Source organism: Sceloporus undulatus, chromosome 4, assembly GCF_019175285.1.
Source record: "Sceloporus undulatus isolate JIND9_A2432 ecotype Alabama chromosome 4, SceUnd_v1.1, whole genome shotgun sequence".
In the NCBI taxonomy this organism is placed as follows: domain Eukaryota; kingdom Metazoa; phylum Chordata; class Lepidosauria; order Squamata; family Phrynosomatidae; genus Sceloporus; species Sceloporus undulatus.
The window spans coordinates 237,922,569-237,946,346 of NC_056525.1; the positions used below are offsets into that span (position 1 = coordinate 237,922,569).

General features: G+C 39.7%; 1 protein-coding gene across 6 annotated transcripts in view; it reads right to left on the reverse strand.

Moving 5' to 3' along the window:
• ASAP1 (ArfGAP with SH3 domain, ankyrin repeat and PH domain 1) overlaps positions 1-23,778 on the reverse strand; it is a 194,817-nt gene that overhangs the window by 51,630 nt on the left and 119,409 nt on the right. For 4 of the 6 annotated variants that reach the window (XM_042466316.1, XM_042466312.1, XM_042466313.1 and 1 more), the window contains 5 exons: positions 19,670-19,678; positions 19,044-19,144; positions 7,648-7,717; positions 2,301-2,388; positions 1,616-1,664 (listed from right to left, as the gene is read on the reverse strand). In XM_042466316.1, coding sequence (XP_042322250.1) covers positions 1,616-1,664; positions 2,301-2,388; positions 7,648-7,717; positions 19,044-19,144; positions 19,670-19,678 — 317 coding nt within the window. The remainder of the gene's footprint in view (positions 1-1,615; positions 1,665-2,300; positions 2,389-7,647; positions 7,718-19,043; positions 19,145-19,669; positions 19,679-23,778) is intronic. The other 2 variants (XM_042466317.1, XM_042466315.1) reach the window with 1 other exon arrangement.

The following is a 23,778-nucleotide window of genomic DNA, read 5'->3' on the forward strand; positions in this document are numbered from 1 at the left end:
GCTCAGCAGGCACTATTATATTTGCATTGTGCACTATTTTTTATTATTTACACATACACATGTAGTCCATATTTTTTTCAGTTTTTCTATTTGAGTATCCCCTATCCCAAATAATTAGGACTAGAAGTGTTTTAGATTTTTGGAATATTTGCATATACATAATGAGATATATCTTGGAGATGGGAGCCAAGTTTGAACATGAATCATAGAATCATAGAGTTGGAAGAGACCACAAGGGCCATCCAGTCCAACCCCCTGCCATGCAGGAAATCACAATCAAAGCACCGACAGATGGCCATCTAGCCTCTGTTTGAAGACCTCTAAGGAAGGAGACTCCACTACAATTCGAGGGAGTTTGTTCCACTGTCGAACAGCCTTTACTTGTCAGGAAGTTCCTCCTAATGTTGAGGTGGAATCTCTTTTCCTGTAGCTTACATCCATTGCTCCGGGTTCTAGTCTCTGGAGCAGCAGAAAACAAGCTTGCTCCCTCCTCAATATGACATCCCTTCAAATATTTAAACAGGGCTATCATATCACCTCTTAACCTTCTCTTCTCCAGGCTAAACATCCCCAGCTCCCTAAGTCGTTCCTCATAGGGCATGGTTTCCAGACCCTTCACCATTTTTAGTCGCTCTCCTTTGGACACACTCCAGTTTCTCAATGTCCTTTTTTAATTGTGGTGCCCAGAACTGGACACAGTATTCCAGGTGGGGCCTGACCAGAGCAGAATAGAGTGGCACTATGACTTCCCTTGATCTAGACACTATACTTCAATTGATGTAGCCTAAAATCGCATTGGCCTTGTTAGCTGCCGCATCGCACTGTTGACTCATGTTCAACTTGTGGTCTACTTGGACTCCTAGATCCCTTTCACACGTAGTTTCATTCAGCCAGGTGTCCCCCATCCTATATCTGTGCTTTTCATTTTTCCACCCTAAGTGCAGTACCTTACATTTCTCCGTGGTGAATTTCATTTTGTTAGCTTTGGCCCAGTTTTCTAGTCTGTTCAGGTCATTTTGAATCTTGATCCTGTCCTCTGGAGTATTAGCTACTCCTCCTAATTTGGTGTCCTCTGCAAATTTGATAAGTATTCCCCCAATTTTGTCCTCCAAGTCATTGATAAAGATGTTGAATAGAACTGGCCCGAGGACAGAGCCTTGTGGGACCCCACTGGTCACTTCTCTCCAGGATGAAAAGGAGCCATTGTTGAGCACCCTTTGCGTTCGTTCGGTCATGTTTCATATACACATGGTCGTAAGGTAAATTTATACAATATTTTAAAATAATTTTGTGCATGAAACAAAGTTTGGTCAAATGAGGTCAGATGTGGAATTTTCCACTTGTGTCTTTATGCAGGCACTCAATAAGTTTTTGTTTTTGGAGCATTTCAGATTTTTGGATTAGGGATACCCAATAAATAGTAAGGGATCATTCAAACGAAAGTATACATCTAATGCAATATATATAGGGAAAGTGTGGAAAAGACTGTTTCTATTCACTATAAATTTAGCAAGGTGGGTAACAGTAAAATTTGTTGTCCATGCAAACGCTGGTTCTATTTTGTAAGTTGACAAAGTAAAACATCTGCAATGTCAAGAAATAAAAGTATTCTTACGCTACATAGTCTTGCTCATCTTCTGCCTGAAAGTGGTATGTTCTATTATCTGGAACAGAAACATTTTAAACTTCAAAACAGTGAATATATCTAATGATTATTTTTTGATCAAATTAATTAAACTTTTCACGATACAGCTTAGAAATAAAATTATAGTTACTGAGAATACACTGTATTCAGAACAATCACAACTTTTAAAAAAAATTCAGTAGGAAACATTTTGATTATATCATATATACTCAACTATAAGTCGACCTCATATATAAGTTGAGGGCAGGTTTGGGGGCCAAAATTATAGATTTTGATATGACTCATGTATACATTGAGGGTAAAACTTAGGGGCATGCAATGAAGGATGTAAAGGATGAAGCAAAGGAAAACAAGGCAAAGAACTTACACATTTCCAGCAGGCATAACTATATGTGCTCATCCTAAAGGCTGGATGGATGAGAAAGTAAAAGGGGGTCAGTGCTTCCAAGGCACATTCTTGCCTTTCTATATATGACCCAAGGATAAGTCGACTCAGGTTTTTGGGGTCAATTTTTTAACCTAAATTTCTAGACTTATACATGAGTATATACAGTACTTTCAGAACAATAATACAAGTTAACTTCATAAACTAAACAATCCATGACAATCCAATCCAAATGATGTTATGTGCTAATTAATTTAAAACATAACGTACGTGATATCAAGTCGAAAGACTTCTTATCTTCAGCATTTGGTTTCACCTGGCAGGTTAATAAATTCAATTTAGCAGGTTGCCTGTTTGACTGAAAAAGGAAAAAAACACCATATAGTATTCTTGAGTCAGAGCTAATATGGCACAGTGTTAGTTTTCATCCCTTGCTGAATTTTATATTCCTTTTGGCCCCCCCAAAATTATCTCCATGCTGAAATATAGACTTATTATGGAACAAGGCAAATAAAAGTTTATCATAATTAACTGAGTAACAATTTTAGAAATGTCTGAAACTATGAACTATTTCAAAAACAGATTTATCAAAAGAAAGTGTACTTTTATTTCAAAGTTGTACGCAAAACTTGTGGTATGGTTTGTATCTATGTTCTCCTGTATAAATGCTTCTGTTTATACCATGTTTTGTGACTGCTTAACTCCACTAACACACAGTAAAAAAAATGATGGCAACAAAATGATAAGCCCCCTTCCCACTTTGAGAGGGAGTCAAATGGAGAAGCACTTCCATACTCCTGCCTTCCAAAGAGTGAATCCAAGAGGATTCAGCTGAACTTGAAAGCTTGTAACTTGGATACAGATGCATACAGCAAGGTGCTTTCTTAAAACAAACAAACAACCTTATATGGCAAAGGAATCAATTTCTACATTTGCTCATGACTCTAATGCAGGCTGGTTTTTGAATAGTGCATTTTAGTATCAAATTAATTGCCATTGTTAATATACTGACAAAGAACCTAACCAAATAAATGAACAACTGCTTGTGGTTTAGGGGGCAGGATGAACACAAGGGGGCAATGTCTGCTCAAGGTTGTAAAATTAGAGGAAAAATGAATGTCTATAATCATGAGAATGTCTTCCTTAACCTGTCCTCAGTTTTCCCTCTTTTAGCAACTTTAGCACCCTTTTTCATGTCTTACTCCTTAGTCCTCAACTCTGCCATGAATTCGATAATCTGTCCATAATTCACGTACAAAAATGTGTACAGTTGGCCCTCCACATTTGCAGCTTTGACTTTTGCGGCTTTGATCATTTGCAGTTTTTACTCATATGTTCTTTCTAGGAATCGTCCTTCAACACAACTGTGTGAGAGCTTGACCATACAGCTGTGCTAGAGAACCTAGAAGTTCATAGAGAAAACATTTCTCTAGGCATTTGTAGGTCCTTCATCACTCCTTTCCTGGACATAATAATAATATAGAATCAAGATTTGCACTGCAAGACAGAGGTTGGGATCCTAAACACAATCTATGACATCTGCATTTTTAATGGTCAGGTATTTAACATGTCCACTCTTCTCTGTACCCTTCTTACCTTAACTATATTGCGAGCTATATATTTCAGAGGAAGGAACTGTCAAAGCCACTCCTTAGGATTCATTGCCTAAGAAAACCCTATGAAATTCATGGGGTCTCCATAAGTCAACAGGTGACTTTATTCAATCAATCAAATGTTTATTACAATCCACAGACCCAGTTTAAAAAAAACCCAAGCATAAAATAAAAAAGGGTCAGGCATCAAATAGAGATAAAACTAAACAGTAAAATAGTTATCATCAACTTTTGTCTAAAACACACAAAGCTCTAATCTTCTCTGCCTATGTAAGAAATTTAGTGAAAGCCAACGTTACTTTAATGGACTTATCCTCCAACAGAAACCTAATATGGAGTTGGTCTAAACATCCATCAGATTTTCTCAATAGTGGAGTGATTACGTTCCAACAAACCTCATTATAATAGCTATAGGACAAAAGAATATGCATTATCAACTCAATTTTTGTATTATTACAAGGACACCGTCCCTCAAGATAAGAGACACCAGTGTATCTGCTTCTGAGTAGTTCTACAGAGGAAACATTACATCTAGCCTGAGAGAAAAATCTACAATACCTAGGCACGGTGAAGTTCGCTATATAATCATCAAATTGAAAAGGCCTAGTGTAATGGACATTCAATGCACTAGGAGAGCAACTTACACAAGAAGGATAGAGCAAATCACAAAAAGCTATGTCCCATAATCTCTATTTATAAGATTTTAGGGCAATATTCAGTCCTAAATTGATGAGAAGTGAAGAAGAGAGACCAATCGAAGCTTCTTTTTTGGCAAGAAGTTTGTACCAGCTGCTTACATAATTCTCCTGGGGCAGGTATGCAAGCAAATCTGAACCTACCCCCAAACTCTGATATTTCTTCAAAGGTTTAAAGCATACCACAAAGCCCTTACCAAAAGAGGGCTTTGCCCTGTCTCCAATAGTAACACAGTGTTAGGGACACAATTGGGGAGTTGAAGAAGAGACCTTAAGAACTTTGTCAGTTACCTATCAATTTCAGGCATCACACCCCCAATCCAAACATTAGAAGCATATACAAGTTGTGCAACAGACTTAGCATTAAACACTTTCAACGGAAGTGGTACATACATACTCCCATTAGTATAAAAGAAGTGTGTTATTGCAGCTGCACTAACTGATGGAGGACAGTCATTCTGTGAGAATTCCACAATAAGGAGTGGTGAAATGAAAGCCCTAGGTATGAAAATGTTTTATATGGTGTGCCCCTTAAAAGAATTGGGAGAATTTGTTTTCAAAAACCATAATTTTGGGTTTCCAAAATTGATTTTTAGATAACCAGAGGTACAGTATCTAGTGAATTTCATTAAAAGATGCTTTAGTCCAGGCCTGGAACGGGCAAAGGGGGAACTTTTCTAGAATCAAGTTTGGGCAGATGACCTTCAGGGTCAGTCAAAGCCTCCTCCAGATTATATTTTTATATATATTAAACAATGTAGGTGAAAGGATAAAGCCCTGCCTGACTCCTTTGTACACACAGATTTCATCAGAAAGCTGTCCCTTTAAAGCCACATCTAACTTGCAGCTTACTGTCACTATGTAAAGCCATAATTAGATAGAGAAGTCTTTTATCAACCAGGATCTTATCAAGCTTTTCCCATAATTTAAATCTAGGGACAGAGTCAAAAGCAGATTTCAAATCCATAAAAGCGGCATATAATCTGTTACGTAAAAATTTGAGATGTTTCTCCATTAGATAAAAAAGGATCAAACAGTGATCAAAGGTGGAATGGTTCTTTCTAAAGGCTGCCTGAACCTGTGTAATAACATTTTTGGCTTCGAGGAAGTTGATCAACTTTTTAGATAGATATCTAGCATAAAGCGTACCCATAACTGATAGCAAACTAATGGGCCTGAAATCCCTTTCTTATAAATCGGAACCACTATGGCATGTTTCCAGCTGATAGGAATTCTTCCAGAATGGTTTAGAAGGTCAGCTACCATACGGGCCCACTAATCTTAGTGTTTTTTTATATAAATTTGATAAATTATTAGGTCTAAACTCAGCTATAATTCTGCCAAACAGAAGCCAGCATAATTCATTGACCAATCTTTTGAGTTTCTAGCTGGGAAATGCCAAACATCCCTCACTTCATTTAAGATAGGTTATCTGTCTTCCAGATCATTGATATTTGAAACAATCGTGGCATTAAGATCACCCAGGATATATACATATGCTTTGGGGAACTTAATAATTTGGGGAAAGATGTAATTGTTCACAATTTTCTAGCACAGTTACCCTAGCTAACAGTGAAGTGGATACCAAAATCACAAGACCACTCTTGGGCTGGCCTTTCCTATTTACTCAAGAAGCATTTAAGGTAAAGAAGCAAAGCCATCTATCATTATCATTATTATTATTATTAAGCTTTATTTATAAAGCTTTGTAAATTTACACAGCGCTGTACATACAATCAATTAAAATAGATGAAAAAAACTGCCTATGGCGTACATTCTACAAAAATAATTAAACATAATACATATTAATACAGCTTAACATTCAAACAATAAAATATAGCAGACAACAAATTAATGTTGTCCATGGCCCATGTTTCCAGAAATAATAATAATATTTATTTATTTATACCCCGCTCTTTAGCCAATAAAATCAGATCGAAAGAGGAAATGTATTGACAGAAAGAGCTATCCCATATTTTGTTTGCCCACCCTGCAATATTCCAGGATATGATCCTGAGTTGGGAGACACATTGGTACCACAAGCATCAGTCCAGCAAGCTGATGTTATCTAAAAGTCCTTTTGCATCCCCCAGAATACATCAATTTTCCTTCATTGTCCTGTGACCTGGCATCAATGAAAGCTGAAGGTCTGGTTTAGTAGTGCTGAATGGGGTTGTCACTTTCTTCAGCCCAACTGAGTTGACATTGGGTTCAACACTGAGCAGCAGAGAAGACTGATGAGAGAGAGGAAAAAGCACCAAACATCTTCCTTTTGAGGGCAGCACTTCCAGAGGGGAACTTGAAACTGGACAAAGGCTACTGAAATTAGCATAAGTATTTTGACTAAAAGAAATCAGATCACGAGTGACCATGTTAGTATGAAGTTCCCCATGCAAAGGCTGATCACAAAGGAAGCCACCTTCCACCTCCACAAAATGAGGATTAAGGGGTAGCACCTGTGCTGTAGTGAGAAAATTTGAAGGCCTGTGTGCCATCTGACTGGGACTTTGAGGTTAATCTTCACATCGTGTGGAAGAGGATGGTATGAATTTTTTACATAAGTTTTCTTCTTCAGTCGCTACATCAGAAGAATCTACAGCTTTAAAACTGGAAGTCTTGCAGTTACTTAACAAATGAGCATTAGCTTGTGACTGAGAAGAGAGGTAGATTAAAACACCTCTTATTAGAAATCATTGGCCTCACACAGTGATCTTTAAAGAAACATGAAGGAAAAACCCCAATGTATGCAAAAAGGGTTTAGACTTCATTAATACATCAGGAGTAATAGGTTTAGAAAAATTTAGAAAAAGACCTCTTACAGATGGATGAGGAAAAGAGCAGTTTCATTGACAGCAGATGTGATAAATAGATATTCAGGAGCTGTTTAAAATTCAGATTAGCACTTGCAATTGAACCCCAAAAAGGAATTTCGCCTTTGTCAGGATAAACATCAATTGCCACAGAAAGAGGCTGGAGACTGCTTTAACTGCCCTGGCTCAGTGCTACAGAATTTAGGGAATTGCAGTTTTGTGAACTGTTAAGCCTTCTCTGTCAGAGAGCTCTGGTGCCACGATAAGCTACAATTTCCTGGATTCACTAGCACTGAACCAGGGCAGTTAAAGCAACCTCAAACTGGGTTATTTCTGCAGTGTGTTTTGGGCCTAAATTACCTAAGGGGAAGAGTAGAAGGCAAATATGAGCATAACCGATTCTAGATCCAACCCAATACTTCTTTGAACGGAAATGATCACATTCACTAACACAGAAGACAATATTGTTATAAAATCAGCAGTATAAAATTTTACTTACAGTCGCGTGTGATATGGTTAGAATACCATTCTTAACAGTGCATTTTCTTCTTTGCCAAACCTTCCGTATCCTAAACAATAAAAGAAAGTGATACAGTGAAAAAATAAGTTGCAGGAATACACTATTGCAATTATTGATAAAATTACAGAGATTACATTTAAGACTGACCAATATCCCATCAGTTCCCAAAAATGTGTAATATATACCAGGATTAAGACCTGCTACATTATGTTTCACTAGTGGGAACAATATGCTTTAGGACAATAGGGGAAGGAGATTTCTCTGCTCCATGCATCAATCATAGGATACGTTGCTGTTAATGGGCACATATAGTGCCAATGCTGATGTTATTATTCTACCAGATAAAATGGCTGTTAAAGCTTTTGAGACCTAAGTGATTTTATCCAAATCTGAACATGTGAATAGTTTTAAATTGCCTTTAGCTGGATTTAAATAGCCTTGGTTGAACTTATCAAATTGTTTAGTATCCTTAGTCTTTTAAAAATTAATATCAGTTTCAACTTGATTATAATGATTTAATTGTTTCTACTTGTTTACACCGATGTTACTGTATGTCACTCTGAGATCCTTGGCTATAGAATGATATATAATTATTTTAATAGTAATAAGAAGTAGAAAGAGGAAAAGAAAGAGTGATTACTTTCCATACAACAGGAGTAAGAAAGATTTGGTACGTTAAACACTGAAAAGCATGCATAATTACTTTCATTTCTTAATTGTGAAATGATAAGCATGAAAATGCCATATTATCTACATTAACTAATCAAATCAAAGTTAAAGCAAAGCTCAGTTGTAATCAATTCATTCTGAACTAGGATTTTTTTTTTTAAAAAAAATAAGATACTGGCAAAGCAAAACAAAACAAAGCTATGACTTATACATGTAATGTGTTATAAGTCTTCAATTTTGTTTTTATATTTAAAATTTTGCATCACATCATTAAAATATTAAAAATAAAAATATGTTTTTCATAAATGAGCTTATAGATATGTTTAAGAATTCTGCACATATCAAATCTCTCAGGTTTCGAAGAAACCATTAAATTGCTTTTACATATCCTCCTACACATTTATTTCATATACAGTGGTACCCCGGGTTACGAATTTAATTCGTTCCGCCGCCGCGTTCGTAACCCGAAAATCTTCGTAAGCCGAAAAAGCCATAGGCGCTAATAGCGAAAGCCGCGATTTCGTGCGAAAAAGCGCCGAAAAGCACCAAAAAATTTTTCGTAACCCGAAATAACCTTCGTAACCCGGAACAGTTTTTTTCAATGGATTTTTTTCGTAACCCGGAAATTTCGTAAGGCGGCGCATTCGTATCCCGGGGTACCACTGTAATTATTAACTCTGGAGATGAAAGCATGGAGATCTCTCTCTCTCTCTCTCTCTCACACACACACAGAGTGCAATAAGGCTGAAGCTATAGATGTTCTCTCACAACAAACTTTCTTACTGCTGTAATCAAAGGATAGCTACCCTAGGGCTATACATGCTTCCAGAAGTGTATTGGATAGCTCTCTGAGATTAAAAGATTACCTTAGATTTTCTTCTTAGTTCTTCAGTGATTAACATATTTCTTTATAAAAGCCATATGATTTAGCTTCATGCAACACATGAAGATAAGAATGCTGTGTCTTATTTAATTTAGTTATATCCCATCTTTTCCCCAAATATAATTCACTCTTAATTTTACCAGTAATGTAATTTATTTTGTTTGTATTTTAATCCTATAGGGTGCAATCCCACATGAAGCTACTTAGAACCCTCATTAATTTCAGTGAAAGGTTTCGTAGTATAACTGAATACAAGATGCCAGCCTTAATGTCACAGATAACCCCCCCCCCCAAAAAAAAAACACCACATAAGTTGGATAGCACCATAAACTACAGTGTATCTATGGTGACACAAAAACTAATCTACTTATACTTTCCTTAATTTGATGAACTACCATTTACACATGACTATAACTTGATCTCATGTATAAATCAAAGGCAGGTTTTAGGGCCAAAATTATGGATTTGCATAAATCGAGGGTAAAACATATGGGCATGTAACAAGAATGTAAAGAGTGAAAGCAAAGGAAAACAATGCCAAAGAACTTACACAATTCCAGCAGACATAACTATGCGTGTTCATCCTAAAGGCAGGATGGATGAGAACAGAATTACAGTAAATCATGGCTATGCAATGTGTGGGAGAAGTGAACAGGTGCCACGTCCCCAGATTGGCCTGAAGGAAGTGCTTTTTGACTGTGTTTTGAGCTGAAGTTCTGATGTAGTTGATGAATTTTAGAGTTTTTGTGTTAGAATTTGTGATCTGCAGTCTCACAGGTACAGATTTCTACGTGCATATAGAGGTGTTCCAAGTTTGATCAAATAGGTGAAGCAGATCATAAAATCAGAGCTGGAGGTTTCATCTACTTCATCTTGCTGGCAGTGGAAGAATCTATAGATGAAGCATCCTCCACAAGTGACCATCTAACTTCTATTTCAAACCGGGTTTATGACAGGATTTGGAGTTGAGACTGTCATGGACAGCTTAGTCGATAATCTCGGTCTGGGCACAGACAGGGGAAGTGTAACCCTGTTAGTGCTCTTGGACCTCTCAGCGACCTTCGATACCATTGACCACGGTATCCTCCTAGAACGCCTGAGAGAGTTAGGTATCGGGAACACTGCGTTGCAGTGGTTCAGGTCCTACTTCATGGGAAAGTTTCAGATGGTGATGCTTGGGAACAGTCATTTGACCAAGAGGGAACTCAAATTGGGTGGCCCTCAAGGAGCGATTCTGTCCCCAATGCTGTTTAACATTTACATGAAGCCGCTGGGCGAGATCATCCGGAGGCATGGGGCGGGGTGTTATCAGTATGCTGATGACACCCAAATATATTTCTCTATGTCTCAGACTGCAGCAGTGACTAAGAATGGCATCTCTCCTCTCAAGGAATGCCTTAAGGCGGTAATGGTCTGGATGAGGGAAAACCAACTAAAATTGAATCCAGATAAGACGGAGGCACTTACTATAGGAACCCCGAACCCTGATATAGAGATATGTTCACCGCTCCTAGATGGGGTCATACTTCCCCTAAAGGACTGTGTTCATAGTTTGGGAGTGCATCTGGACTCGTGCCTTCAGTTGACAGCTCAGATAGATGTGACGTCCAGAAGCACTTGTTATCAGCTTTCGCTGATACGCCAACTACGACCCTACCCAGTGCTGGGGGACCTAGAAACAGTACTGCATGCTCTGGTAACCTCTCAGTTGGACTTCTGAAACGTGCTCTACATTCTAGAACAGATGACCACACACTCAGAAAGGAGAGATGTAGTAGTGATGGGTGACTTCAACTATCCTGATATTCGCTGGAAGTCAAACTCAGCAAAATCCTCAAGGTCTAGCAAATTCCTCACTTGCCTGGAAGACAATTTCATGGTCCAAAAGGTGGAAGAGGCAACAAGGGGGTCAGCTATTTTAGATCTGATCCTAACCAACAAGGATGACTTGGTTAATGGGGTGCAAGTGGTGGGATCATTAGGTGGAAGTGACCATGTTCTCCTGGAGTTTGTAATACAGTGGAAAGGAGAAACCAGGCAAAGTCAAACACACATTCTAGATTTTAGGAGAGCGGATTTCAGTAAACTTAGAGAAGTATTGAGGGCGATTCCATGGTCAGAAATACTAAAAGATAAAGGAGTTCAGGACGGATGGGAGTTTCTCAAAAGGGAGATACTGAAGACACAATTTCAAACAGTTCCAGTAAAAAAAAAAAAAAAAATGGGAGGTGTCTCAAGAATCCAGGATGGATGACTAAGGAACTTTCAACCGAGCTAAGTTTGAAACGGAAGATGTATAAGAAATGGAAAAAGGGGGAAATCACAAAAAAAGAATTCAAAGAAATAGCAGGCATGTGTAGGGGTAAAGTCAGAAAAGCTAAAGCGCAGAATGAACTCAGACTTGCCAGAGAGGTTAAAGACAAAAAAAAAAGGGCTTTTTTGGATATGTCCGCAGCAAAAGTAAGAAGAAGGAAATGGTAGGGCCACTGCGTTGAGAGGATGGCAAAATGTTAACAGGGGACAGAGAAAAGGCAGAATTACTCAACACTTTCTTTGCCTCAGTCTTCTCAGAAAAGGAAAAGGGTGCTCAACCTGAGGATAATGGAGCAGAGGACACAATAGGGGAATTTCAGCACAGAATAAGTAAAGAGATAGTAAAGGAACACCTTGTTAATCTAAATGAATTTAAGTCTCCGGGACCAGATGAACTCCATCCAAGGGTATTAAAAGAACTGGCAAATGTAATATCGGAGCCATTGGCAATAATCTTTGAAAACTCCTGGAGAACAGGAGAGATCCCAGCAGACTGGAGGAGGGCAAATGTTGTCCCCATCTTCAAAAAGGGGAAAAAAGAGGATCCCAACAATTATTGTCCAGTTAGTCTGACATCAATACCAGGAAAGATTCTGGAGCAGATCATTAAACAGAGAGTCTGTGAACATCTAGAAGGCAATGCCATAATCACAAAAAGTCAACATGGGTTTCAGAGAAACAAGTCATGCCAGACAAACCTAATCTCTTTCTTTGATAAAATTACCAGCTTGGCAGATGAAGGGAATGCTGTGGATATAGTATATCTTGATTTCAGTAAGGCCTTTGACAAGGTTTCCCATGAAATTCTTGCAAAGAAGCTTGTAAAATGTGGACTAGACAAGGTAACTGTTACATGGATTTGTAACTGGTTGACCGGCCGAACTCAAAGGGTGCTCAACAATGGCTCCTTTTCATCCTGGAGAAAAGTGACCAGTGGGGTCCCACAGGGCTCTGTCCTGGGCCCAGTGCTATTCAACATCTTTATCAATGACCTGGATGACAGAACTGGGAGCATACTTATCAAATTTGCAGATGACACCAAATTAGGAGGAATAGCTAATACCCCAGAGGACAGGATCAAGATCCAAAATGACCTGAATAGACTAGAAAGCTGGACCAAAGCTAACAAAATGAAATTCAACACGGAGAAATGTAAGGTATTGCACTTAGGGCGGAAAAATAAAATGCACAGATATAGGATGGGGGACACCTAGCTGAATGAAACTACGTGTGAAAGGGATCTAGGAGTCCAAGTAGACCACAAGTTGAACGTGAGTGAACAGTGTGATGCCGCAGCTAAAAAGGCCAAAGCAATTTTAGGCTGCATCAATAAAAGTATAGTGTCTAGATCAAGAGAAGTAATAGTGCCACTGTATTCTGCTTTGGTCAGGCCCCTCCTGGAATATTGTGTCCAGTTCTGGGTGCCACAATTAAAAAAGGACATTGAGAAACTGGAGCGTGTCCAAAGGAGGGCGACAAAAATGGTGAAGGGTCTGGAAACCATGCCCTATAAGGAACGACTTAGGGAGCTGGGGATGTTTAGCCTGGAGAAAAGAAGGCTAAGAGGTGATATGATAGCCCTGTTTAAATATTTGAAAGGATGTCATGTTGAAGAGGGAGCAAGCTTGTTTGCTGCTGCTCCAGAGAACAGGACCCGGAACAATGGATGCAAGCTACAGGAAAAGAGATTCCACCTCAACATTAGGAGGAACTTCCTGACAAGTAAGGGCTGTTCGACAGTGGAATGCACTCCCTCGGAGGGTGATAGAGTCTCCTTCCTTGGAGGTCTTTAAACAGAGGCTGGATGGCCATCTGTCAGGGATGCTTTGATTTGGATTTCCTGCATGGCAGGAGGTTGGACTGGATGGCCTTAGTGGTCTCTTCCAACTCTACGATTCTATGATTCTATGTGACTATCCTTGTACCTAACTTGGAAACTTCAGTTAATTCAAACATAGCACCCAGGTTGGTCGCCAGAAAATCAAGAGGCAACCATATAACTCCAGTTCTGAAATCTTCACATTGGCTGCCAATTATTTATTTTATTTTATTTTTATTTATTTATTTATATCCCGCTCTTTTCCCAGGACTGGGACTCAGAGCGGCTTCACAGCAATTAAAAAACAAACAAAAAGTACAATTAAAACATTTTAAAAATAGATAAATGACATGCATTAAATAGAATGATTAAACTAGTCCAACATACCTGCCTGTTCTTGTAGTGATTCCTTAATTGCCTGTTTGAACAGGTAGGTCTTCACCTGCCGTCGGAAAGCCATCAAGGAGGGAGCCGTTCTTATCTCCCTGGGCAGGGAGTTCCAGAGTCTAGGGGCAGCCGCTGAGAAGGCCCTCTCTCATGTCCCCACCAAACTTGTTTGTGAAGGTGTTGGGATGGAGAGAAGGGCTTCTCCAGAGGATCTCAGAGTCCGGGCAGGTTCACACCAGGAGAAACGGTCTGCCAAATAATGTGGACCTGAGCCATGTGGGGCTTTGTAGGATATAACCAGTACCTTGAATTGTGCCCAGGAACGAACTGGCAGCTAATGAAGCTGTTTCAACAGGGGAGTTGTATGGGCTCTGTAATCGGCGCCTGTTAACAGCCTGGCAGCAGCTCTTTGAACCAGTTGAATTTTCCGAACACTTTTCATCTGCATATTGATGACATCGCACCCCAAAATTCTGGACAACCTCTCTCAGCGGTTTCATGTATATGTTAAACAGCATAGGGGACAACACAGAACCTAGAGGGACCCTACAGGTTAATGGCCAAGGGGTCGAACAGGAGTCCCCCAGTACTGTACCTCCTTCTGAGTTCGCCCCTCCAGGAAGGAACGGAGCCACTGTAGAACAGTACCTCCAAGCCCCATCCCAGAGAGGCGGTCTAGAAGGATACCATGATCGATGGTATCAAAAGCAGCTGTGAGGTCCAGAAGAACCAACAAGGACACACTCCCTCTGTCCAGTTCCCTGCGTAGGTCATCCACCAAGGCGATCAAGGCTGTCTCTGTTCCATAGCCAGGTCTGAAACCAGATTGAAATGGATCTAGATAATCCGTTTCATCCAGAAACCTCTGGAGTTGGGAAGCCACCACATGTTCCAGAACCTTGCCCAGAAATGGTAGGTTAGACACTGGCCGATAGTTATTCATTATTGTGGGATCCAATGATGACTTTTTTAACAGAGGCCTCACAACAGCCTCCTTTAGGCAGGATGGAATTCTTCCTTGTTGTAGGGAGGCATTGATTACTTCCTTTACCCACTCAGTCAGTCCCCCTCTGGCCTCTTTAATAAGCCAAGAAGGACAAGGGTCCAAGACACATGTGGTGGCTCTTATCTTTCCAAGGATTCTGTCCACATCATCAGTCTGAACAAGTTGAAAAGTATCCATTAACACTGGACCGGTAGGAGCCAAGGTAACATCCACTGACATTGTATTAATTGTAGCATCCAATTTGGACCGAATCTGAGTGATTTTATCTGCAAAATGCTGAGCAAATTCTTCACAGCGAGCCTTTGAGTGGTCTGCATTTTCTACTTGAGGGTGAGTGTGTAAAAGACCCTTGACCACTCAGACCAGCTCTGCTGACCGGCTCCTTGCAGATGCAATGCTGGTAGCAAAAAATAATTTCTTTGCTGCCCACACTGCCAAAGAGTAGGCTTTCAAATAAGATCTAGCCCGTATTTGATCAGATTCACTCCGAGTCTTTCGCCAACGTCACTCTAGTCTCCTTCTCATTCGCTTCATCAACATCAAATCCCTAGAGAACCAGGGGGCTGGTTTGGCTCCACTCCGTGAGAGGGGATGCTCAGGAGCAATTGTGTCCACCGCTCTGGCCATTTCCCCATTCCAAAGGCTGGCTAGGGCTTCAACAGAATCGCCTGCCAAGGTGACAGGAAACTCCCCAAGAGCCCTCAGGAATCCATCTGGATCCATCAGCTTCCTGGGGCGGACCATCCTAATCGGTCCCCTACCCCTGCAGAGGTTCTGAGTCCCAGTAAATCTAAACCTGACCAGATAATGATCTGTCCATGATAATGGAACTGTGGAGAGTTCCACCACACCAAGATCATCATCATCCCACCCAGCACAAAAAACAAGGTCCAGAGTGTGCCCAGCAGCATGAGTAGGGTCAGATACTACTTGAGATAGACTCATGGTTGTCATGGAGTCCATGAAGTCCTGAGCCACTCCTGAAAGAGAAGTCCCAGCATGGATGTTGAAGTCCCCTAGCACTAATAGACGTGGAGATTCCAATACCAACCCCGAGACCACTCTGGTCAGTTCAGGAAGGGAGACTGTTGTGCAGCAGGGTAGGCAGTACACCAACAGAAAACAATTAGTTTCCAGACACAGTACAAGGTGTTGGTAATCACCTTTAAAGCCCTACATGGCTTAGGTCCAGCTTACTTAAGGGAATGTCTCCTTCCATACAATCCACCCCACACACTCAGGTCCTCTGGGACTAATTTACTACAGCCTAAGAATACCAGGCTTGCTGTTGTTACCCAGAGGACCTTTTCATTGGCCGCTCCTAAACTTTGGAATGACCTACTGGAGGAAATCCATCACATAACATCTCTTGAACCCTTTAAAAAAGCCCTTAAGGCAGATCTCCTCTAGCGGGCATTCCTAGACTGATATATGGGCCCTCTCCACTGTCCCACAACTATGCCTCATTGAGGCACGCTACAGACAGGCACCCAAGTACATACTCTGCAACCCTAGTACGTACGGAGTACGTTCAAAATGGCGGCGCCCAGGTGATGTTGCAAGTGCGCCAATGGCGCACTGTGGCATCACCAGCGTGCCGCAAAAAGAAGCCACATTTTGCGGCGTCTTTATCTTGCTGCCGCCAAGCCACGTGGCACAAATGGCACTGCCGCCAGACCGTCCTTTAAGGACGGTCTGTAGTGTGCCAGACTCTCCCTTAAATCGCCTCATTGTAATGGGGATGAAATTTTATTGTAATTTTTATTGTGATTTTAATAATTGACTTTCTATGCTGTTGCATTTTAATTGTGGGTTAGGGATTGTGTTAATTGTCTTATTGTCTTTATTTTTGGTTGTAACCTGCCTCGATCCTTCGGGGAGAGGCAGGTTATAAATTATTATTATTATTATTATTATTATTATTATTATTATTATTTAAATCTTCAAATAAAGGAGAGCCCGTCACCTTCTAAAGTGCAGTCCGCCCTTCTTGTACACAGATTTTTTATACAAGGATTCAAGCATCCACGGTTTGAAAATGTTCAAAAAAAGTGTAAATTTCAAATATCAAACCTTAATTTTCCATTTTTTATAAGGGACACCACTTTGCTATGTCATTATATTTAATGGGACTTGAGCATCCATGGATTTTGTTATGCACAGGGGATCTTGGAACCCCCTGCGTATAACAAGGGTCCACTGTACTCTTTTTCACTGTAGAACAACTCTCACTAATAAAAATTTCTTCTAATGTTTCAAATCTCTCTACCCCTCAAGTCCTTCTCATATATTTGGCTCTTTCCCCTTATCATTTTTTGCACCTAATAATAATAATAATAGGATTTATTTATATGCCGCCCAATCACTGGGAATCCGGCCGGCATACAAAAGAGGGGATAACAGACGATTCCCTGCCCTTAAGCTTACAATCTAAAAAAACATGACACAAAAGGAGAAGGGAATGGTGGGGGCAGGGGATCAGGTCCAGCATTCTTCTCTCCCTCTGAGGCCTGGACCAAGGCAGATGGACTGGAGGAAGGGCTCTTTTTAATAGAGGCCAGGCCCGATGGCGTTGGGCCTGTCCTTTCACTCCCTCCCAGGCCAGAAGATGACAGTTGGAAGGAGGGAGGGGAGGACTCTTCCTCTTCAGGCCCGATGGCGTTGGGCCTGTCCTTTCACTCCCTCAAGGCCAGAAGATGACAGTTGGAAGGAGGGAGGGAAGGGCTCTTCCTCTTCAGGCCCGATGGCGTTGGGCCTGTCCTTTCACTCCCTCAAGGCCAGAAGATGACAGTTGGAAGGAGGGAGGGAGGACTCTTCCTCTTCCGGCCCGATGGCGTCTGGGCCTGTTCCTGTCCTCCCTCTAGGCCAAGAAGATGACAGTTGGAAGGAGGGAGGGGAAGGCTCTTCCTCTTCAGGCCCGATGGCAACCTATCTCTGGCTGGTTGACCTCAGTTTAAGTAAAAAAGAAAATACAACCTGTGCTGTCAATTTAATATTGAGATCTCAGTCTGGGAAATAGTGGCTACATGTGGGTGCACTGGGACGCTCAGTGTGTTCTGAGGAAAGTATAGGCCTCTACAAAAAGCAGAAGTGGTAGAGACAAAAGCTGCTTGAGCGCTAGCTACCCCATTGTACTTTATATATTTCCTAAATAATAATGCATTCTGATTGGCTTTAGTTTAAAATCAATAAGAATTTATACTATCTAGAAAAGTATGCTTATCCCAGTGTTGCTGTCTTCCATTTTATTTCTGCTCCTTCTACTATACTGCATAATCCTCTGGCCTCAGCCTACGGTTCTTTGTTTAGCTACAAAGGGCCGAGAACATTCCAGAAGCAATGGGAATTAGGTTAATGGGCAGAACAGTTTATTAAAATGAAGAGGAACTGTCTTTTATTGCCTCAATGGACTGAATATTTATAATTAGAGGAGTGAATTAATTTATAATTAGAGAACTGAATAGAGTTTGAGTAAAGAACATAAAACAGGAATAGGCAAAATAACTCAGATAGAATTGCTAGATGAATCTCTTGTTGATACACAGCACAGCATTTCTTGGAGATTGTTTCCAACGTGCCCCCATGATACATATGTACGCCTAACAATTAACAGACCTTCTACCATGATTAAAATTCATATAAAACCTTTTTCCTTATTGTTTTACATTCCCTAACAAAGAGCAAAATTTGTCATACATTGCATATAAATTGCATGATACATGTGTTATGGTACAGGTAGAATACTTTAAGATGTTTGAATTACAGTTTTTGAACAATAAAACATGTCCAAGGGAGAAAGAAAAACATATTCATGAAAGATACATAAAACTGAGCTGAAACTTTCTGCTCCCCGCCTCCAAGAACAGAGGATTCTAATGTAGTGTATACAAAAATAAGGTATTGAAATATACACAGTATAAAACCTAACTATCAATGCAATAAAATTAGAAGATATAATAGCATTTCCAACCAGACATAAAATAGGAGCTGAAATAATACATTTTACATTTATTCACGTACTGAATTTTTATGAGAAGTTTAATGTGTTATATAAAGAAATGTATATAGAAACATCTGCCAGCCACTATGGTTCCTTGGAGAATTATCTGACTTCCAGGTCCAACCAACATTTAGGAAATGTTTTCATCATTTTAGCTGAATTCCATTTAAGTTGTGTTTGTTTTAAACGAGTGAAATGTAAAATGTTTCAACTAGTCCAGCAGGGGTTTTGATCTAAGAACCCACTGTACATTTTATAGCATGGATTGGCTCTATGTCTTACACTCCTGAGTACATACCCATCACTCTTCTTTAAGAGATATCCCTTCTTCTCACTGCCATATTCTTTATTTCCCTGAAGCTGATGCATGCTATATCCTCCTTGCTTGCTTTGGGAATCCTATTAAGAAAAAGAATAAACAAATATTTCTGTCGCTTTTAAAAATTAAGTTTTAAAAACTCATTTTGTTTCACAGTAAGTCCTTCATTTGCAGCATCTCAATGAAAAAATGCATGATCTCACTTGCAAACATTGATGTTATTTATTTTTTAAGCACATAAATGATTATGATACTTTTCCACAAAGTGATGAAGGCTTTAAATGAAAAGTTACAGAACATTTAGTACAAAATAAAATTCAGATGTCCAGAAAGTATTAACAAAAGCAATTAAGACACATGTGCAGACTGGATTGTATTTACAATTCTAACATTTAACTAGCTTTATCAAGTTACACTACTTGATTTAGTTTATGGTTTTAAAGAAGAATGAGATTCAATTTATTCATGTGTGCACATATGCATGCACATACATATATGAATATCAATACTACACACCTACACACACACACCTGATGAAAAATGCAGCAACAGAAAGATCTGCAAATTCACTATGAAAAGAATGATTCATTAAAACAATGACTTACTCTCCTAGACTTCGATCAGGAAAGGCAAAGGCAACATAGGAAGAAAAAAGTAGAATATTTTAAGACATTATTATTATTTGCCATATGCATTTTATAGCCACTTTAATAATTCACAGTCTGTGGCAAAGGCACAGGTGGAAACAGTAAGAAACAGGCGTGTTTAGATGACAAATTCTTGTGACAAATGCTCCTCAATTCTTCATGGAAAGGATGATAAGAAGAGGCAGTAGTGACAAGTAAAGAAGAACAGCCATTCCACAGCATTTGTCCTTTAACTAGCTTTATGGGATAGCACTGAAGAGGTCATACATACAGAGCATGAATAATGATAGCAAAGCAGCCACTGGGGCAGAGTTGTCAGAAATTTGGCCATGTCACAAGCCTGCATTTTGTCAAGATAGCTGGTCCCATTTCAGGTGAGGCAAGCCCCCCTGTACTTGATAATGATTCCATGTATACTGTCATCTCTTCAGTAGCCTGAAGAATATGTTTGCAGTTAAACTATTTACAGAATCACTGAATTCATAGAACCACAAGGTCCACCTAGTCTACCTCCTTGCCATGCAGGAATACAAAACTATGAGGGGGTTCTGAAAAGTTCTCACCCCGACCTACTTAGCTAAAGTGTCATTGTTGTTTTTTTCTGAGAGATCCTTTACCAGAGCCATCTCTTGATTCTGCAGCTATGCAGTAGCTTCCCCTCACTTTAATTTAGCACATTTAGTCTGGATCCTGTGCAAAAAGCCTGTCTGACATGGGAAACACTACCAGTGGTAGTAACCTACTATCAGCATAGTCTCTTGCCTTACAGGTACATGCAATCTCACTATCATAGAAAGACTAATAAGATCACAGAATTTTAGAACTGGAAGGGTAGAGCCATTTAGAAACACTGTAAATCTCAGCCTTCAAAGAAGGTTATATCTTCTACCAGAAGCAATACCTTTCCATGATGGTTGGATTGCATGCACCTGTGAGGCAAGAGACTATGCCACTGGTGGTGTTTTCCATGTTGGACAGGCTTTTTGCACAGGATCCAGACTAAATGTGTGGTAACCTTGTGCAAAAAAGTGCAAAAGCACTGGTTACTAAACCATCATGGAAAGGTAGAGTCATTTAAAACTTAGTAAAGCTTTATCACAAGTATTTTAACTCATATCCATATGGATTAAAAAAAACCTTGAGTGACATCTGAGTTATATTCTGATCCCATGGGATTTCTAATGTATTCCAGGAATACAAAAAAATGCATCCTGTCCTTATAAATGTTTGTGAGTGTAGAATCAATAAATATTCAACAATACCCAAACACTCAGAGCCACAAAATTCATGTTCACATGTGGTAAAACATTTTGTTTGAGCAGCTAATACTACAGTATATTACATTTTCTGTAATATATATAAATATAAAGTAACTTGTGTTCTAAAAATACTACCACTATTATTTCCAACTGCGAACAATAACAACAACAAAATTATTTCAAGCTTCCCACAATTAGGAAACAAGACAGAAACCCAGAAGGAAAACGGCTGTTTACTTGCAAGAAAACTCACAAACTGTGGGGCAATTTAACAAAATAGGAGCTGCTTTGGGAAATTTCCCATAATGAAGTACTATTTCTTTGTTCCAGCCATTCTGCAGACAACCAGAGCATGTCACTTCACTGCTGCAGTGGTTCTAGCAAGCAACCTTCCAACTCCTGATGAACCATCTGCTGGTGATCTTCTCATCTGTCCTCCTCTACAGACGTAACAGTGGAGAGGTAGGCTAATTCTATCACAGCATTCCTCTCATTCCAAGCCCTGAATATGTGAATCTACTTGCTTCACAGACTGTGTGGTTCTTCCAATCAGGAACAGTTCAAAGGTTTCTACCCTTCCTTCTTCATTTGTGTTCCTCATTTGCCCTGGACATTCTTGAATGAAGTCTCTGGCTGCTCTATGTTGAACTGCACCAGAAACTTCCATCACTGCTACTTGTCATGGCATCAGTATGTCTAGTTGGTCTTTCTTGGACAGGAATCAAGTAAGTGTGCACTTGCTGGACTTCCACCTTTAAGCAGGGGAAAGGTCCTCATAAAGCACTCCCACCACTTTCACTATAACATGTGTCACCCACAAAACAGCATAGACATTTTCCATCCCAGTACTTTACACTGTGCAATGAAAAACGTACACTACTGGAGAAATGCATTTTGTTGTTAACTGTTGTTAGGTTGGCTTCGACTTATCATGACCCTGTGAATGAGAGGCCTCCAAGTCACCTTATCAGCAGCAGCCCTGCTCAGGTCTTGCAGCTGTGGCTTTCATAATTGAATTTACTTATCTGGAATGCAGCCTTCCTCTTTTTCTACTGCGTTATACTTTACCAAGCATTATTGTCTTTTTTTTAGTTACTTGTGTTCTCATGATATGGTCAAAGTACGACAACCTCACTTTAGTCACCTTGACTTCTAGAAAGAGTTCAGGCCTGATTTATTGAAAACTTAAAAAATAAACCCCAAACCCTCTGGGGTAATGAAGTGCCCCATCTGCTAACATGAAGTTTAGTATGCATCAGGGTTAAGAATCATCTAGTCCTCCAACTGCTGTTGGAATGTGGAATTATGCCATTGTATATAACAGGACTTAAGCATTCATTGATTTTGTTAACTATGAGTAATGAAGTGTCCCAGAACCAAACCCCAGAAGATGCCAAGGGCTCACTGTACTGAGTTTTGCATTTTATTCTGAAATAATGCTGAACTGCCTTAAGAGAGCTGTGCTATATCTGAAAGGCTGTATAAAATAGTTAAATAAAAATAAATGAGAAAGATGGACATTTGTTAGCTTTTCACATAGGCATAAATGTTATGGTTTATTAAGCACACCATCTGGTACAATACATTTTGCATATTTTAAAAAGCTATCTTTTACATAAGTCAAGTCAATTGCCTAACAAGAATCAAAAACTAAACATAACTTGTCCTTGTGGTGTCTTTTTATATCAGCATTTCAGCTGATGTTATGATCTCACTTTTAAAGCAGACATTTACATCAATTCATTTGCCTGAGAAGACAAATGTTCCTTGTAAGTTTTTTGTAAAATACTAAAATTGTTCAAAATGGCTGCAACTTTCTATAGCTTAAGTAGTAAACACCTGGGTGGTCAAGCTTCTTGGCCTTAAAAGCCCCATAAGGTGCTGAGCCAAAGACTGTATACATGTGTACCCCTCCTCTCCCATCTCAGCATGTGCAGACTGGGAAGTTTAAAACTGGATTGCAAGGTAGAGGGAAGTGAGTAGGACTCAAACCTTCTCTTACCAGATTTCTACCTGAAACTGTTTAGTGGTGGGTTCTTGACCTTCTCATACAGCCTTCTTGAAGCTTCATCACAACTCCACAGTATAGCTCCCTGCCCCCTCAGTAACCAGTTCTAGTCTTTAACATTAACCTGAGTGTCAATGGATGAACTTTCAAATTACCCATAATTTCAGCTTTCATACAGAAGCTAATTGCAGCATCCAGCACACACTGTGTTGACATGTGACTTGTCCAAGATTTACCTATCATGCTGTTCATATCTTGTGTCCCACTCCTATATCTAACAGCCACCACTATAGAGGTATCTTCATTTCCATTATCTTGTTGCCTTGTGTTCTCAGGTAGAGTAAGCTCAAAACCGCAGAAGGCAAGGAGGGCTGACTGTACTCTCCACATCAAGGTTACTCTAGCTGGGCAGCCAATCAATTAATTCAAATCTCAGGTTTAAACTTACTGGCTGGCAGTTCCCACTCTTTTGTGAAGCCCGTTCAATGTTGTGCATACTTCTAGAGATACTGACTTGCTGCCATGTCCAGGGGACTTTGACACTCCACTTTGCTCTGCTCCACCCCAAGGACACACATTCTCTACACGGTAACCAATGCAGTGCTCATAATAGGCTAATATTCCAGTGCTAGAGGTCATAAGTTTAACATTTTTTCTATCTGCAAACATTTATGGTTAAATAAAAACATGTTCTTTTCAAGCTCTTAGTGTTCGTTAGCTAATTTTCCAATTCTTTCAAAACATAACATGCAGTCCATAATGTGTGTGCAACAGTTTTAGAAAAGATCCTAATATTGCCG